The following is a 17,849-nucleotide window of genomic DNA, read 5'->3' on the forward strand; positions in this document are numbered from 1 at the left end:
AGCTGACAAGGTGATGTATTAAGTCACTTTTCTGTCACTGTGACAAAACACCATGACCAAGGCAACTTACAAAAGAAAGTGATTGGCCTTGGCAGTTCTGGAGTTCACAGTGATGGAACAAAGTGGTTCCCAAGCAGAGAGCACACTGGGAGTGATGGGATTTGTTTGTTTGTTTGTTTGTTTGTTTTGGTTTTTGTTTTGTTTTGTTTTGTTTTGAGACAGGGTTTCTCTGTGTAGCCTTGCCTGTCCTAGACTCACTTTGTAGACCAGGCTGGCCTCAAATTTATAGTGACCTGCCTGCCTTTGCCTCCTGAGTGCTGGGATTAAAGGTGTGCACCACCACGCCCGGCTTGTTTTCTTTTTTTTTTTTTAATGAACAACACTTACAAATCAAACAGTTACAACATATTGATAGATGCTACCAAAGAGGAAAATATGTATTTTTAGGGAAATAGATGAGATTTTTAAAATTCATGAAAAAGATGTCACAGCTAAGAATTACCAAGACAAGTTTGAAAATCATTACTCAAATGTCAACTTGTCACAAAACTGGAGCAGCTGATTCTGTGTATCCCTGTTGGAAAAAGCCAGAAAAGCTGACTGAATTCTCCAGCATCCACCCCATTAGGGCCTTCGCAGTGGCATCAAAGGCGCCTAGCTGAAGAGGTATGGTCTGAGAATGTTGCCTCTCACATCCCCTGCACATCCCCACATGGTCCCAAGAAGGGTTTGAGTAATTAGAATGTAAGGGAAACAGGTCAGAACAAAACTGCTGAAGACTGGAACACGTCATTGAATTTGAGCCACCATTAAGAGCTCAGGTTCTCATGCTAGTCCAAAGATTTGTAAGCCACAGCTGAGCCCACTTTCTAAAAGTTGCACAGCTTCCCAAAACACTGCTGTAGATCAAGGATTCAAGAATGAGTGGGGAAAGGGAGTGCATTTCAGACCCTAATCATGACTGTAATAGATTAATATCTTGATTTTTTTTTTACAATGTCTTTTTTAAATCTTTTAACCTTTTCTAAAGGTGGAGAAAATAAAAATCCTTCTGCGAAATGTGGATTTGACTGACATAAAGGTTGGCTCAGTCGAGGAGTTCCAGGGACAAGAGTACTTGGTCATCGTCATTTCCACTGTAAGTGCTCTGTTTGTGGCCAGCTGCATGTGCTTGAAATTGCTGGCTACTTAGTGAGTGATAGATACATTCAAATAAAATGGAAGAAACTGATCCACAGTGTATCAGACTGCACTGTAGGCTGGAGACTCAGGTGTTAACAAAAGGGGTGAATATAGGACATTGTTTAACAAAACCTCAAATATCAGGAGCCCAAGTAAAAGAACTAGCTGAAAGAAATAGCCAGTGTATGGAGGAATAATATAGTGAAAGACAGATGTTGTGGTGCATGCCTTTAATCCCAGGACTTTGGGAGCAGAAGCAGGTGGATCTCTTCGAGTTTGAAACCAGCCTGGTCTACATAGTGAGTTCTATAACAGCCATGGCTATATATCTTTGTGAGTTTGAGGCCAGCCTGGTCTACAGAATGAGTTCAGGGACAGCCAGGGCTACACAGAAAAGCAAACAAAGAAACTCTACTATCTAACAAACTATTGGCATCTGGGGTCTTCCTGCCTGTAGACTGAACACTGCTGGTAGCAGTCCTGCCTCATTTTTAAACATAAATGAGGTTATGTTGTTTCTTAACCTGTTTTTGTGTATCAAGAAAAAAATTTTAACATACAATTTTTATTTATCTTTGTATCTTTAGGTGCGGTCAAATGAAGATAGATTTGAAGATGACCGTTACTTCTTGGGTTTCTTGTCCAATTCAAAAAGATTTAATGTTGCAATCACAAGACCCAAAGCATTGCTGATCGTTCTGGGAAATCCTCATGTGCTTGTCAGAGTGAGTCTGCAGGACACTGGGCTACCATTGTCTTGTTTGGGGGAAGGGAAGGATACAGTCACAGGAAATGCCCTCTTAACTCAAACATGGCCTGGCACCAGGAGACTCCAGGCCTTCACTTACTTGGCTCTCCTTGGTTTTCATCAGGATCCCTGTTTTGGAGCGCTGCTAGAGTACAGTGTTACCAACGGTGTCTACACAGGGTGTGATCTACCTCCCGAACTCCAGGCTCTCCAAAAGTGAGCACTCCTGTCTACTTCCTAAACAGCGGGCTGGCTGTAGGGCTCCCCGACCCTCCCATACTGATTCTCCCTCAAGATCCCACACACCAAACAGGCTGGATGCTTTTTTACTCTTCCTGACCCCTGGGCTACAGCTGCCACTGTCCTATACTTAGTGGTCAATGTCACCCAACCCTTATGTACCTAAACAGGTAAACAAAGCACTGGTGGAGAAACACCGTTGAGGAAAGAGTGTGGCTCCATGTGCTCACTTCTCCACACAAGCTGTGGCTACGTGGCAATGCCAGGATCTGTGGACACAGGAGAGTCTGGCCTGTTGAACAGACAGTAGCTACAACAGAGCGAGCTTGTGCCTCCCCCTGTGAACCCTCAGTCCAGCCATGCTTCAGTCTTCTGTGACTCTTGTGGCTTCGACTGTGACTCTTGTGGCTTCCTAGCCTGACACCTGAATGTTGGTATAGGTGGGATCACTGAGTCAGCTGAGCTGCTCCTGCTTCCTTGTACTGACCTTGGTTCACAACAGTTTGTTCTGCCAGTGGGCAGTCACTGCCACTACCGTCCCCCCAAATAAACACTCCAGTAACTCCAGACCCCTTTCTTTCTCGGAATGCATCCATGTCAGTGATAAAGGTCCTGTCTTTTCTTTGCACCCTGCTTGCTACAATCTTTGGAGTTGGTTCCACTATCATCTGCTCTGTCCTGATCCAGATGTGTGTGAAACTGCAAGAAAGGCCACCAGCTCCACTCACCTGAAAACAGGCGCAGCTGTGTTGGAACACCTAAGGACCAAGAATGATGTTAGGTGAAACCATGCCCACCTAGAGCCTATATTTCTGAAAGGGGCAGTCAGTCATGGCTTGTACTGGACCCCTGTCCTTCCTGCCTGTCTCTGAATTGAGGTAGATGCCAGCTTCTAAGAGCCTTCATACGTTAGGTGAGACAGGCTTCTAACTGAACAGGACCTAACTCAACTTAGAAGTCTGTGCTCAGAGGCACTAAGCAAAGACAAAATTTCACCAAGCTCCCTCCCCCAGCTTGGGAGAAGGGCCAGCATAGGTGCTGCGGCTCTACCATGGTCTACTGTAGGCACTGCTGCCAAAAGTACACTTGGAGGCTGGGCCTTTCAGAACCCAGGGTGCGCAGCGTGGGGTTTAGCCCTTTAGTGCAGGTGAGAACTGTGTCTCTCTGATGAGGGTCTTCCCGCACTTGCAGCACCCCTTACTGCACAGGACAGGAGCCTTCCACGGGGCTGATGGGGCCATGCCAGGTCCTGGGTGCATGGAGAGATTTCCCACAGAGGCTGGTATGATGCCATAGGATCTTCTGTTCTAACCATCCTGTTACAGTGTTCTCCTTCCACACCTTGGACTGGGCCTGGCTAGCTGGAGCACAGAGATGAGCAGGGCAGAGGGACAATCAATCCCCACAGAGGAAATTTCAAGGGCCTCTACCACCTGAGGGACCACAATGGGCAAGGCACTTTCTCTATTTTCCTCTCAGCAGCCATAGTGGTGCTGTCAGCAGTTGTCACAACCCTTTACCAGCTCCTTCCCATCCCAGGAAAAACCATAACCTTTTTACTTCCCATCACCTCTGGGGCCCCGCTGTAACACATTTTACTCTGTGTCATTGAAGCTACTGTCTGCTAAGGCCAGCTGGCCTGCCCCTCAGTAAGTCTTCTCAGCTTAATTGCTCTCTAGTGGCCTATCCACCTGTGTCACCCTTTGCCCTTGGACAAAACTCAATTGCAGTGTGGTCACCCAAGAAAGAACTTACACTGTAGCTATATGAGCAAGTGAAGGCAGGAACTAGGACAAAGCTAACACCAAGAGGTAACTAGCAGGTTCCAGGAAGGAAGCCATTGCCTGGGAGTGTCAAGTAGATCACAGGCCATCAGTGACGAGACCTAATCTAACTGAGTACCCAGCCAAGGTTAGTCAAGAACCCATGAGCTTCACCTTTCTACCCAGCTCAGGGCTAACCACTCCTGCTCCATCTCCAGCTGAATGTCTAGAGGTGAGACAGGTACAGGGCACAGAGCTCAAGGGATCACTAGATTTATAAGGTTTTTTTCCCACTTTTTTGAGATAGGGTTTCTCTGTGCAGCCTTGGCTGTCCTGGACTCGCTTTGTCAACCAGGCTGGCCTCGAACTCACAGAGCTCCTCTTACCTCTTCCTCCAGAGTGCTGGGATTAAAGGCATGCACCACCATGCCCGGCTTTTTTATTCTTACTTTATGTGTATGGGTATTTTATATATAGTGCCAGCAAAGTCCAGACAGTAGTGTGGGATCCTCTGGAGTTACAGCTGCCATGTGGGTTCTAGGAACCAAAGCTGGTTCCTCTGGAAGAGCAGCCAATGTCCTTAACTATAGACCTATCTCTCTAGCCCAGTTTCTCATTTTTTAAAGGCTGCTTACAATGTCATTCCAAGCATACTGTAAGTTTTGCCATTCTAAGGCAAAACAGAGCAACCTATATATCTCTTGTGAGAAGAAAAAGTACAGACTTTTTGTACCAACACTGTCCTCTTAAAAGGATGTCCTCCATAGCTAGAAATGGTGCTTTTTTTTTTGTCTTGAACCTCCATTTCCACTCTACATGGATTTGAACCTCAAAATATTGTGCCAAATACTATGCTTGAAGAAAGAAAATGTAAATCTTCTTTCTTTCTGGCATATATTTTCTGTTTCTTACCTAAAATGGAATTTCACATTAATCACTCATGGCCCGAGAAGACAAGTGATGAATTCTTGCCAGGGAAGCCCAAGCAAACGCTTGACACAGAAGCTTCAGTTTGCTTTTGATACCTGACCCACTCAGGCACCTGGCCTAATGTTGACGTGGTCAGTTGTTGCAATGGACAGCCATTTCCTGAGTGGGAATCGTGGGATGGGCACAGAACAACTCCTTTTAGCCAGTTGTGGGTCTCTGTGTTAATCACCCCCCATCGCAAATAGAAGCTTCACTGATGAGGATATAAAGATACATTAATTACTCAATCCAATTACATCCATTTACCAGAATAATAGTAATGTGTTCTCCCATACAGCCTGTGACCCATCTAGCCATAGGTCCCGACCCAACAATGGTTGCCAGGTGTGGGGTTCACCTTGTGGAGTAGGACTTAAATCCAGTCAGAAAATGGTTGGTTATCTGCATGATGTTTATGCCACTATTGCATCACAGTGCATACCAGAGCAGTCATTATTATAATTTTCAGGGGTCACAGGTGGGTAAGTCTATTGATTACTTTTCTTCCCTGGTAGTGTGCCTAGTGCCTTTTAGCACTGTGAAAGTTAGCCAGTAGGGATGGAGCTTCCAGGTCAGTACCTGCTTAATTTCTTCATGTCCCATGATTCAAGAATGTGGTGTATTCAGCAATAGGCTCTCACTATCACGGTCTGGAGGGTGACCAAGAACAATCGCACTGTAACCAAGAACAGTGGTAGCAGCTTGTAATATTTTGGGGCCTATAAAAACTGAGGGGCCAGCAACTCCAAAAGAAGTAACCCGTACCCGGTACAAGGCTTTCTTAGTTGTTAGCTTCTGGTATCTAGTGAGGGCATTGCTGCCCCATTACAAGACAACTCCATTAATGCTATTGATTTTTGTCTTTATTTTATGTATATGGGTATTTTGCCTGCATGTATGTCTGTGCCCCACATGAGCGCAGTGCCTGCCAAGGCCTCAGGAACGGAAGTTGCAGACTGTTGCTGGAGAAAACTCCATGGACCTGGGTTCAATTCCCAGCACCCATACAGTGGCTTATAATGTTCGTAACCCCAGTCCCAGGGAATTCTTGGGGCTTCTGTGGCCACTGCATGCAGGTGTTCCACATATGTACATGCAGGTGAAACACCGATACACATAGTTTTGTTTTGTTTTGTTTAAGATTTCCAGCCTGGGTATGGGTGTGAACACCTTTAATCCCAGTACTTGGGAGGCAGAGGCAGGTGGATAGCTGTGAGTTTGAGGCCAGCCTAGTCTACAAAGTGAGTCTAGGACAGCCATGGCTACACAGAGAAACCCTGTCTCGAGCCCCGCCCCCCCCCAAAAAAAATAAATAAGACTTTCCACTCAAGAGTGGACAGAGAGAACCCTTGGAGAACCATGGACATATAGTTTTAAAAGGAGACAACATTTGGGTAATAAAGGAACTGCAGGTCAGAAAAGACAAGAACACACTGAGAAGCGGTCAGTGTGTAAAAGCGTTAGTAATCAGAGAAGGGCAAACAGAAAAAGTGTGGCGCTCTGGAAGGGAGTATGATGAACAGCATACACTTCTCAGAAGCCAAGAAGCGTGCAGGGAGTACTCAGAGGGCCTCAAGAGGACTGCAGCGGGAAGCTGGGTAACAGGCAGGTCAGTGCAGCCAGGAATCTAGGAACCGGGAGTGAGACAGCAGGGAGTAAGGTCAAGGAACTCTGGAAGCAGGAATGCATCCTTCACAAGACGGGCTTTCACATCAGAAAGGGTCAGGCCAGACGGGGGACAGTTCTGCTTTGGTCTGGAGATCTTTCCAGACAGCAACAAGCACACACAAAGACAGGAAAGGCAATGGTGGAGAGAATCCCCCAGGAGGCCAAGGTCGCAAAAGTTTGTGTACAGTAGCTCCTGAGAGGAAAGCACGTGTGGGTGGCCCGGGGTGTCAGATGGTAATCAGCGGGGAGCCAGGAAGCCCTAGGGAGCTGGTGCAGCTCCATGGATGCTGACAGTGGTGAAGCTCGGAGATGTGGGGTTGGCAAGCATATCCGCACTGGGTGGCATCCCATCACAGCGTTTAACTGGGTGCCTCTGGGTCAGGGACAGGGACATGGCTGCAGTAAAGAGGCATCCGGAGCTTTGGAGAGGACGCCCCACAGCATTTAAATGCAGGCACTAGCCCGGGAAAGGGGGTTCCGGCTTACTTGCCCTTGTCTGCAACACCTCGCAGGGCAGACTCTGCGCCCTTGGGGGCTCAGGTCCCAGTGAGAAACAAGAGAGCTAAGGTGTAGAGCTAGAACCCTCTGGCCACCAGACATGATCTGACCCCTGAGCCGGTGATCCGCCTCTTTCCATGCCCAGGGGTAGGGAAGCCTGGGCTTGGCCCAACCCTAATGCAAGGGGATGTCAATACGAACTCAGTCCATTTAAATTTTAAAAAAAATAAAAAATAAAAAATAATTTATTTTTTTTTTTTGCAAAGTCATCGCCAACGCCGCAGCTACGTGGCAGGTGGAGGGGGGGCTGGGGGCGGAGCTACGCCGCGGAGTTGCCGCAGGTAAACAGCCCCCCTCCCGGGCGGGAGCGGGCCGCGCGGCCCAGGCAGGAGAGCCGCCGCCGCCCCCGGGAGGGACGCAGGGCGCGGGCCGGCTACAGCGCACGGCGGGGGCGGCGGCGGCCCGGCGCCCTAGCAGCCCGACCCCTCTCGTGGGGCGGCAGACCCCCGCGCCCCGCCGCATCGCCCCTGGCATCCCTATTCCCGCGCCCCGCGCCCCGCGCCTCCTCGATCTTGCTCTCCGTCGCCCCCCGCCGCCTTCTCCGGCGCGCGGCCCCGCCCGCGCCCCCCGCCCGTACCCCGCCGGGCCGCGCCCCCGCCCCTCATGCACCACCTCTTGGAGCAGTCGGCGGACATGGCGACCGCGCTGCTGGCGGGCGAGAAGCTGAGGGAGCTGATCCTGCCTGGCTCGCAGGACGACAAGGCGGGTGCGCTGGCCGCGCTGCTGCTGCAGCTCAAGCTGGAACTGCCGTTCGACCGCGTGGTCACCATCGGCACCGTGCTGGTACCCATCCTGCTGGTCACCCTGGTCTTCACCAAGAACTTCGCAGGTGAGGCAGGGCGCGCGTCCGCAGGTGTTTAGCGCTAGCGCTCTGAGCGCGCTGGCTCTCAGCGCCAGGCAACTAGCGCCAGCTGGACCGCACCCACCTGGCCGGGAGATGAGGCATTGCCCTCAGGTCTCTCATCACAGACCTTGGGCACCACCTCAGTCTGGCATGAGGGGCTGAAGACAGGGCCGCCTGAGAGCCTTCCTCTGTTTTATTGTTGTTTGGCCTTCCATTCCTTCAGCCTCAAGCCATGAGGAGAGTAGGCCTGACCTACACTTGCTGGCCCTCGGTATGATGGGACTGTGGGGTCTGAGTTGTAGAATGTCACAGTAGGGACCGAGGCATAGAGGTGTAGCCAGATGCGGACCAGAGAAGGATGCTCTAAGTGTTGAGACAGGGATAGTGAAAATCCCGTGATGCTGCACGGGATTCATGGGACTGACAGTGTAGGAAAGTGAGGGTACGCCCTCAGGAGCTCTTCCCCTTCCAAAGGTTTTTTACAGAGGTCAGACCGAGCTGGCCCTGGAGGATATCAAGCAACGATGGCCCAAGAGGCCACCCTTGGCTGTCAAAGGCAGTGCAGGTGGAAGACTGGACAGGTCAGGCAAGAGTGACTGGGTTGAGGAGCTGAAGTGTTAGGTGGGCATGTGAGTGTACCTGTGACCATATGCAAGACAGCATACATGCATAGTGGGCCTGCTTAAGGTGACATGACCAGAACAGTAACACGCTGCTGTAAAGCACTAGGGAGCTGGCTTCTGGTAACACACAGACAGGAAGTAGCATCTCCTACCTGGAGCTGAGCTGAGGCAAGGACTCCTCCAGCCCAGGTGTCCACATCCACAGGTCGAATTTGTGGCCCAGGGGTGCCAATTTCATAGCAGGAAAGAAGACTGTCAGGCTCCGGAGCTCCTCCGGAGGTGCAGCTCTCACTCTGCCCTCTGCGGCTAGCTGGCAACATGAACAGTTGTCTTCGATGCCCACTTCTTCACAGTCATCCATGGGCGCCTCACCTTTCAGGAAACTCCAGGATCTAGAGGGCAGGCGTCCTTCAGACTGCTTAACAGCACCCCAAGGGTGGAGGAGGTTCTCCCAGTCTCTGACACTGGGGATTAGATGTCCCCATAGGTAAGACAGAAGAGAAGACCAAGGGCACAGTGGAGCCTTCAGTCGCACCCAGGTGTGTGAGTAAAGGGGCCTTTGGTGGTGCTGGTCACAGTACCAACAATGGAGGTGGCTGGCCTACCATAGCAGACATGTGCCTCACACTTCTAGGGGCCAGAAGTCCAAATTCCAGGTGTGGGGAGGACTGAGTTCTCTCTAAAGCTCCTAGAAAACAAGAACCTTCTCCTGCTGTGCTGGTAGCTGCAGACCATCCCTGCCATTCCTTGGCCTTTAGCTATGCCACCCAAGCTCTGTGTCTGTCCTTTCTTGGGTATTGCCCCGGGTCTGTGTCCCTCTCTTGGGATCACTCAACTCCATATCTGCAGGGGCTGTTTCTATCAGGCCACAGGTGCTACAGAGCTAGGCCTCTTCAGCAGATACTTGGGGATGTGCCTCAGATGTGACAGTACACATGGGCTGGGCCATCATCGGTGATCCCTTGATAAGACCACTACACTTAAGACACTGCCAGCCCAACTTGTCACCTGTGAGGCCTCCAAACACCCTGCAACCACCAGGATGTCCCTCCAAGTCAGCCCCAGTCCTGGTCCCGTTCCTTCAAGGCCCCTCTGCCTTCCCACAGAAATGTATGAGCCCACCTCAAGGCCCACATGTCTTGAGCCCTTCTACCCATGCTGAGCTAGAGGGGTCCCAGGACCTCCGCAGCAGCATGGACAAGCAACTGTGCTTGGCCAGTAAGCTTGCCCTTTCCTGGGAGGCTAGAAAAACTAAACACCCAGCATCATTCCTAACCTCTGCTCCCCCTGACCTCCTACGCAGTTCTGAAGGACTGCCTGCTTCTCTTGACTTTGATGTTCAGGATAGCCTCCTAATAGCTTCTTGGTGTTCTTCATCATCCCTTTGTCTCACAGAGGCTAGAATCATCCAGGGACACGATGCCCCCCCACCCAAGACACAAGAGAATCAGATGTGGGCAAAGGGTACCTTAATGGTTCCTTTTCCCAAGGCCCCGTCATTTTTGGGGGGAGCCATTTGGTGAAAGCATAGGAGAAGGTAGGACCAGTGCGTAGTCAGAACCCTGTAGCAGGGCTCTCAGTGGTGACTGCCTGAAGGATTTTGGACTTCTGGCCTCTGGAACTGTAAGGCACATGTCTGCTGTTTTAAGCCAGCCACCCCACTTCTAGTACCAGTGACCATTGTAGCCAATGGCCCCTCCATTCCTTTCTATATCCGCCTGAGTCCTGCCTATCGGGGCATTCAACCCTGAGTGTCAGAGGATGGTGCTGTGGGTACCCCCTCAGGAGGAGCCTGCCCTCCATCTAGAGGGTTCTGCTACGCTCAAGTGGATCCCCTTGAGCTTAGCACTGCTGCCCTCCACCCAGCAGAGCTAGAGGTAGAGCTCAGGTGGAAGGGTAGCCTGGGGAAATGTCAGAGGACTCCTGTGGCCTCTGGGCCTGCCTCTCATGCAGGAGTGGGGGATCAGGACACAAAGGCCAAAAGTGAGGGGAGGGGAGAGGGACAAAGAGCCCCCACATCACTCAGACCCAGGCTGGGAAGCCAGCAATGACTTTTTCCTAAAATAGTCACATAATCAGGTCCCACGTACTTGGGGGGTATTTCTGGGTATTGTCTGGGTATGAATATCCATCTCATGGAAGTAGGGTATCACCCAGTATGTGTCCCATTTCAGTACTCTTCTTCCTTGAAGAAGGAAAGTTGGAAGTGCCCTATACTGACAAAGGGGGTGGGGGATCCTGCACCTGGCCTCTGACCTCTCCTTGGGCACCTCACCCAACAGGGTGGATCTCTGTGGTGGACCTGTGAGAAATGAAGGCATTCAGAATACCAGCCCATCTTTTTTTTTTCCCCGTGACCCCTGAAAATCAACCCTTTCTATCCCTGGTATGGGTTCACCCTGTGGAGCCTGCAGTATCCACTCTTAACACAGCAGGAAGTACCAGGTTGGAGTAACTTTTCCCCCACCCCACTCCCCACGCACATACACGCATGAGGTAGGCAGCCTGCAAGAAGCCAGGGCCACCTGTTATGTGCCCACGCTGCTGGAACAGGCTAGCACAAACTCAGTGCCTTCAAACAAGGTACCAGGGCTAGGGTGTGACTCGGCTGCAGAGCACTTGCCTAGCATAGCAGAGGTCCTAGGTTGAACCCCAGCCCTTTACACACCCCAAAGTCACAAACAAACAAGGCTGGTGAGATAGCCCAGCAAATAAAGATGCCTGTCCCCGAGCCTGACAACTTGAATTTGATCCCTAGAACGTGTAGGACAGAATACCCACACGTTGATCCCAACACACACACCATGGCACAACCCACATACATCCACATAAACACACACATACAAAAAAAAATGTTTTAACATTGACAAAACCAGTTTGTCCTGATTTCTGCTGGTCAGAAATCTGACGTGAGTCTTACAAGATAGACAGGCTGTAAGCAGGGATGGTCCTTCTTCAGGACCAATTTACGTCATGTCTTTTGGCTCAGACAGACCTTTTTTTTTTTTTTTTTTTTTTTTTTTTTTTTTTTTTTTGAGACAGGGTTTCTCTGTGTAGGCTTGGCTGTCCTGGACTCGCGTTGTAGACCAGGCTGGCTTTGAACTCACAATGGTCCACCTGCCTCTGCCTCCCAAGTGCTGGCATTAAAGGCATACTCCACCACACCTGGCTTCTGCCCTTCCTTTGAAAGGGACACTTGTGTTGTGTTGTCCCACTCAGAGAATCCAGCATCATCTCCGATAAAAGTCCTTAATCTTGGCTCCAGTCACTTTTACCGCACAAAGCAATAGAGTCAGAAGGTCCAGAAATCAGGATATGGTCATCCTGGGAGCTGTCACTCGGCCACGAAGGAGTTTGGGAAAGGTTGAGAGCTGCCCTGGGGTGAGGGGAGCTGAGGGCAAAGGAGCAGTGGTAAGGTGCCCTGGCCAGAGACAACAGCCTCAGCAGAACCAGAGACTCCCTTGAAAGCTTTTCCTTCCACAAGTGACAGTGGCGTAAGTGAGCTGGGCTGTGTGCAGGCTGGACCCGAGGAGTGGCGTAAGTGAGCTGGGCTGTGTGCAGGCTGGACCCGAGGAGTGGGCTGGAGATGTATCAGCCCTGGACAGAATTCCAAACAAAAGCCCTATAAGTAAGTATGCATTTATACTACACAGACCTGCTCTTCCTGAAGGCTACAACAGGCACTCAGCGCACTGTGGTTACTGCTGTTGATGCCATGCCACTGTGGTCAGGGTAGGCTGTCTCAGCTTACTGGGTTCCTTGACTAGGAGTCTCCATGCATCCTTAGGAGCAGCAGGGTGTCCAGCATCCCAGGTCTACACAGTACTGTCCTCTGGGGAAAGGACCCTCCAACAGCACTGTACAGAGCTAGCCCTGTCTGCACTGCCAGCTTTTGTGTCTCTTCCTTGGGCACCTGTACTTACCCAAGCAAGACCTCATTACCCCTGGGAAATCCCAGGAGAGGGGCCTCAAGACAGAGGGCTCTGGGCAGCCACTGTGTCTGGGCAGCGTATTCAGTGTCTAGGTACCTGCCATCCTGCCCAGTTCGTTCCCAGCATGACAAGTCCACTGCATCACCACCCTATGGTAGCCAACCGTGCTTGAACACCCCGCACGCCTCTAGGTCCTTTGGTATCTGCTGTGCCAACCAAGGCCAACCAAGGAGGAGGCTGGTCCACAAGTGCCCATGGAAGGATTGGGGGGGGGGGGTCTCTTCCTTTTGTTTTTCCAGCTTACAACTTGGTTGGGCTGGGCATGTAGGTATGGACTTGATTCAGGGTGGGACTCAAATTCCCAGAGAGAAGGCCACTTGCCCCTCTGTGGCTTTAGGGATCAGCTGTAAGGACAAAAAAAAAAAAAAAAAAAAAAAAAGAATAAAATTCCTTTTTTTCAACCAAGAGATCCGATTCTTTTGCTTCCCCTGTTTGCTCTTCTCAGAGCCCAGCTCGTCCTGTCCTCCAGGACCTCAGGTTAAAGGGAGCAGCTTTCCCTCGCCTTACTGTCCCTACTCTCCTCTTCTGTCCCTGGCCATAGCCAGGTGCCCAGCTCTCACGTGGACATGGCCCCAGCTCCGAGACCCAGTATGTGACCCTCTTGGCCAGGCTCACTCTATGTAGCTCACCCACACCTCCGTTGGAGCCCTCTATACCTGCCCAAGGCCATATGAGGAAGAGCAGTGGCCACTTAGCCTTTGGGGCTCTCCTTGACCAGGTTATGTTCTCATAGTCCTTGAGGCCTAAGTGTCTTTGAGCCTTCATAATGAGAGGCTGTGTAGGCAGATAGATATACTCCAAATGGTGAGCAAGGTCCTAGCCAAGTTAAGGTGGAGCCAGGACCCATACATGCCGCTACTACAAGAACTGCAGGCAGGTGGGGGGGGGGGGTGTCTCTGTCCTCTGCTTCTGGGGCCCCTGACAGTATCAACCGTGATTAATGTCTGTGCTGGTTACTTTTCTTGCTGCTGTAGCAGAAACTAGCTGAAGGAGGATTTGGTCTTCAGCACAGTTTGATGGGATGCATTCCAACACGGGAGAGGGCATATGGCAATGGTGGCTCCATCCGTGGCCCTGGTGTGCCTCATTCGCATCAAGGTGTATAAAAGCCCTCCCCTAGTTTGATGCTTCAGGCTAAACCTCCACCTCCCAAAGATTCCAAAACAGTGCCACCAGCTGGGGCCCAAACGGTCAAACACATGACCTTATAGGGCAGATTTCATATTCAAACTCTTTTTTAAAATTATTTATTTATTTATTATACAATGTTCTGTTTGCGTGTACACCTGTAGGCCAGAAGCGAGCATCAGATCGTATTACAGGTGGTCGTGAACCACCATGTGGTTGTTGGGAATTGAACTCAGGACCTTTGGAAGAGCAGGCGGTGCTCTTAACCACTGAGCCATCTCTCCAGCCCCATATTCAAACTCTTAACATTAGTCTCCCCGCTAGCCTGGGTCTCTGCCATCTCCCTATTTACATGAACTCGAGGCTAGGTACAGACAGACTAACCAATTAGACCGTGTTACTTCCTGATCCCAAGACTGTGGTGAAGGGCTTTAAGCTGGAGCAGCCGAGGCTTCTAGCTGTCCCACTCTGGAGCCAGTCTTGAGGGTAAGAGAGGTGGCGAAGGAGGAGTTGGCTTGGATTGATGCCACAGGGAACCATGGCCTGGTTGATACCTAGGGGTACCCAGTGTGGGGGCTTTGAGCCTCCCAAGTTTTCTGCAAATGAATTAAAAGCATAAGGTTGCAACCCAAGCTTGAGCATGGCCCGATGCACACATGCGTGGCACTCGTTGCTTCAGGACGTGTGTCCCCATAAGCAAGTGCAGACAGGCCCCTTGTTCATTTTCAGTGGCAGATGTGTCCAGTGAGCATTCCCCAACACCGGAGTTCCCACGTCTCTCTTCCTCCAGGACAGTGGGACTTGTGAGACCCCTTTCACCTGTCACAGGCAGATTTTTCCTGGAATTGGGGCCTCTGTGACTGCCTCTGGCGAGGTGGGAGCATCCAGGCCACCAATCCTGGCAGTACAAAGGCCAATGGCAGGGACCGCTATTTGGTCCATGTGGGATGCCGAAAGAGGAACCCTGGCTGTCAGCACAGTCTCTCTTGGCCCTCCCTAGACCTTGGTTTGTCTTGTACATACAGTCTTTATGGCCTTCCTAGACCAATATAAATAGTACAGGTCAGTTCCTCAGCTTGTACAAGCATGTCTTAACCCCTGGCTAACCACACACAGCAGTGTAGTCAGGACATTGGGAGGGAAAACTGGCCTGAGAGGGGTAGGGGGTCCATTTGAGGAACAGCAGTCCCTGCATACGGTTAGGCAGCTCTATGGGAGGGGCTGTGGAGTCTGGATATTAGAGCCCAGGCACCTGTCTGTACAAGGGAGGGTACTGAGCAGAGGCAGGATCAGACCCATCCCAAGCCCTTCATCCCAAAACCTGGTCTTCCTTGGGCCACTCCCACCTCTTGCCCTAGCCCATGTCTCCTCTCTACCCTCAGAGGAACCAATTTACTGTTACACTCCGCACAACTTCACCCGTGACCAGGCGCTGTACGCCCGTGGCTACTGCTGGACAGAGCTGCGGGATGCGCTCCCCGGCGTGGACGCCAGCCTATGGCCGTCGTTGTTTGAGCACAAGTTCCTGCCCTACGCGCTGCTGGCCTTTGCCGCTATCATGTACGTGCCCGCACTGGGCTGGGAGTTTCTGGCCTCCACACGCCTCACCTCCGAGCTCAACTTCCTGCTTCAGGAGATCGACAACTGCTACCACCGAGCAGCTGAGGGCCGCGCCCCTAAGATTGAGAAGCAGATCCAATCCAAGGGGCCGGGCATCACGGAGCGTGAGAAGAGAGAGATCATCGAGAACGCTGAGAAGGAGAAGAGCCCTGAACAGAATCTGTTTGAGAAGTACCTGGAACGCCGGGGCCGCAGCAACTTCTTGGCCAAGCTATACTTGGCACGGCACGTGCTGATCCTGCTGCTGAGTGTGGTGCCCATATCCTACCTATGCACATACTATGCCACCCAGAAGCAGAATGAGTTCACTTGTGCCCTGGGTGCCTCACCTGACGGGCCGGTGGGTAGCGCTGGGCCCATGGTGCGCGTCAACTGCAAGCTGCCATCCGTGCAGCTGCAGCGGATCATTGCAGGTGTGGACATCGTATTGCTCTGTTTCATGAACCTCATCATCCTAGTCAACCTCATCCACCTCTTCATCTTCCGCAAGAGCAACTTCATCTTTGACAAACTGCACAAGGTGGGTATCAAGACGCGCCGACAGTGGCGCCGCTCACAGTTCTGCGACATCAACATCTTGGCCATGTTCTGCAACGAGAACCGTGACCATATCAAGTCCCTCAACAGGCTGGACTTCATCACCAACGAGAGCGACCTCATGTACGACAATGTTGTGAGGCAACTTCTGGCAGCCTTGGCTCAGTCTAACCACGACACCACGCCCACTGTGCGGGACTCGGGCATCCAGACCGTGGACCCCAGCATCAACCCCGCGGAGCCTGATGGCTCTGCTGAGCCTCCCGTGGTCAAGCGGCCCCGTAAGAAAATGAAGTGGATCCCCACCAGCAACCCGCTGCCTCAGCCCTTCAAGGAGCAGCTGGCCATTATGCGGGTGGAAAACAGCAAGACTGAAAAGCCCAAGCCTGTGCGCAGGAAGACAGCCACAGACACACTTATTGCCCCGCTGCTGGACGCTGGCGCCCGGGCCGCTCACCACTACAAGGGTAGCGGAGGTGATACAGGCCCCTCCCCTGCCCCTCCTGCTGCCTCTGAGAAAAAACATACCCGTCACTTCTCGTTGGATGTGCATCCCTACATCCTAGGGACCAAGAAGGCCAAGACTGAGGTGGTACCCCCTGCGTTACCAGCCTCCCGGAGCCAGGAAGGTGGCTTCCGGTCCCAGACAGAGGAATGTGGGCTGGGCCTGGCTGCAGCACCCACCAAAGGTAGGGAGCCAAGCAGGTGGGGACTGGGGCAGAAGATAAGAGTCCAGGGAACTGGTGGTCCCTGAGTGTCAGGCACAAAGAGAGAAGACACCAGAGAAATAATGTAGATGACGTGGCAACCAGGCTAGCTAGCTTGGTCACAGCAGGGTTAGCACAAGGGTTGCTCCTAAGGTGAGGTGCAGGCCTAATAAGAGTCTGGACGCTCCCATAAGGCAGAGGATGAGGAGGAAGGCAGGACCGCAGCCACCAGCAGACCTGTCCCCTTTGGTTAATAAGGGCTTCAAGCAGATGTGAACCACTGGGTGGAAAAATTCAGCAGGCAGCACTGCTATTCCTAGATCCTGAGACTTAGCCAGGCAGGCTGCTAAATGTAAGGGTGCCTGCCATCCGTGAAAGGTAGGGGCCCGGTAGGTGCCCGTGGGTGGCACTGGGAGGGCTGTAGCAACAAGTGAGCAGGATTGTGAAATGCCTGTGTTCCTGCCTGTTTTCAGATGCTCCGCTCCCCGAGAAGGAAACCCCATTCCCCACAGATCCTGTCCTTCCAGGGCTTCCATCTGGGGGCTCATTTCACGTCTGCTCACCCCCCACGGCCCCTGCCGCCGCCTCCCTGTCACCAGGCAGTCTGGGTAAGGCTGACCCCCTCACCATCCTGAGCCGAAATGCCACTCACCCCCTGCTCCACATCAGCACGCTGTATGAGGCCCGGGAAGAGGAGGAAGGAGGTCCCTGTGCGCCCTCAGACATGGGTGACCTTCTCACCATCCCCCCACCCCAGCAGATCCTCATCGCCACCTTCGAGGAGCCAAGGACAGTTGTGAGTACTGTGGAGTTTTGATGGGGCAGGGGCCTCCCAGGCCGCAACAACTCTCTGCATGAGCCAGGGATGGCCCAGCTGAGCCTAGCCTCGAGCAGATCTGAACTCTGCCCACAACCCCCATCAGCCTCCTGTCTGCATGCCACGGGGCCCAGCACCCCTTCCACCTGGCTCGCCATGGCATCCACACGTGCAGGCTGGGGCTAGAGCGCAAGGTGGGGTTAGGGTGCCCACCCCAGCATCAGGCGTCCCCCCACACCCCCCTGCGTCCTGGGCCGCAAGGTGAAAAGTTTATTTTTGTAGTGGGTTTTGTTGTGGGCTGAGGCAACTCAGCACATCGTTTTGGGCCCAGCCTAGGGTGAGTGAGGAGGATGCTGAGGAAGGCAGCACTGGCCTCAGGACTGACCTCAGCGGTCACTCATGTAAGGGCCTGGCCCCTGCAGAGAAGCCTGATGCCTCTGCAGGTGGGGGAAC

At 52.2% G+C, this 17,849-nt stretch overlaps 2 protein-coding genes across 2 annotated transcripts in view; both read left to right on the plus strand.

Moving 5' to 3' along the window:
• Window positions 1-2,150, plus strand: part of Mov10l1 (Mov10 like RISC complex RNA helicase 1) — a 66,530-nt gene extending 64,380 nt beyond the window's left edge. Inside the window, exons 24-26 of the mRNA XM_051159375.1 lie at window positions 1,031-1,138; window positions 1,770-1,907; window positions 2,055-2,150. Coding sequence (XP_051015332.1) covers window positions 1,031-1,138; window positions 1,770-1,907; window positions 2,055-2,150 — 342 coding nt within the window. The remainder of the gene's footprint in view (window positions 1-1,030; window positions 1,139-1,769; window positions 1,908-2,054) is intronic.
• Window positions 2,151-7,701: 5,551 nt separating this feature from the next.
• Panx2 (pannexin 2) lies at window positions 7,702-17,634 on the plus strand. Its single transcript, XM_051160178.1, has 3 exons — window positions 7,702-7,957; window positions 15,098-16,561; window positions 17,053-17,634. Exons 1-3 carry the CDS (start codon window positions 7,732-7,734, stop codon window positions 17,394-17,396), a joined length of 2,034 nt encoding a protein of 677 aa, XP_051016135.1. The 5' UTR covers window positions 7,702-7,731; the 3' UTR covers window positions 17,397-17,634.
• The last annotated feature ends 215 nt before the right edge of the window (window positions 17,635-17,849 follow it).

The sequence above is a fragment of the Acomys russatus genome, chromosome 17, assembly GCF_903995435.1.
Source record: "Acomys russatus chromosome 17, mAcoRus1.1, whole genome shotgun sequence".
Lineage (NCBI taxonomy): Eukaryota > Metazoa > Chordata > Mammalia > Rodentia > Muridae > Acomys > Acomys russatus.

Excerpts from the sequence above, each read along its gene's own strand:
- Panx2 (XM_051160178.1), top strand. The coding sequence starts at position 7,732 with ATGCACCACCTCTTGGAGCAGTCGGCGGACATGGCGACCGCGCTGCTG. Across the intron at positions 7,958-15,097 it reads CTTCACCAAGAACTTCGCAG|AGGAACCAATTTACTGTTAC; the intron begins GTGAGGCAGGGC and ends CTCTACCCTCAG. Across the intron at positions 16,562-17,052 it reads GGCTGCAGCACCCACCAAAG|ATGCTCCGCTCCCCGAGAAG; the intron begins GTAGGGAGCCAA and ends GCCTGTTTTCAG.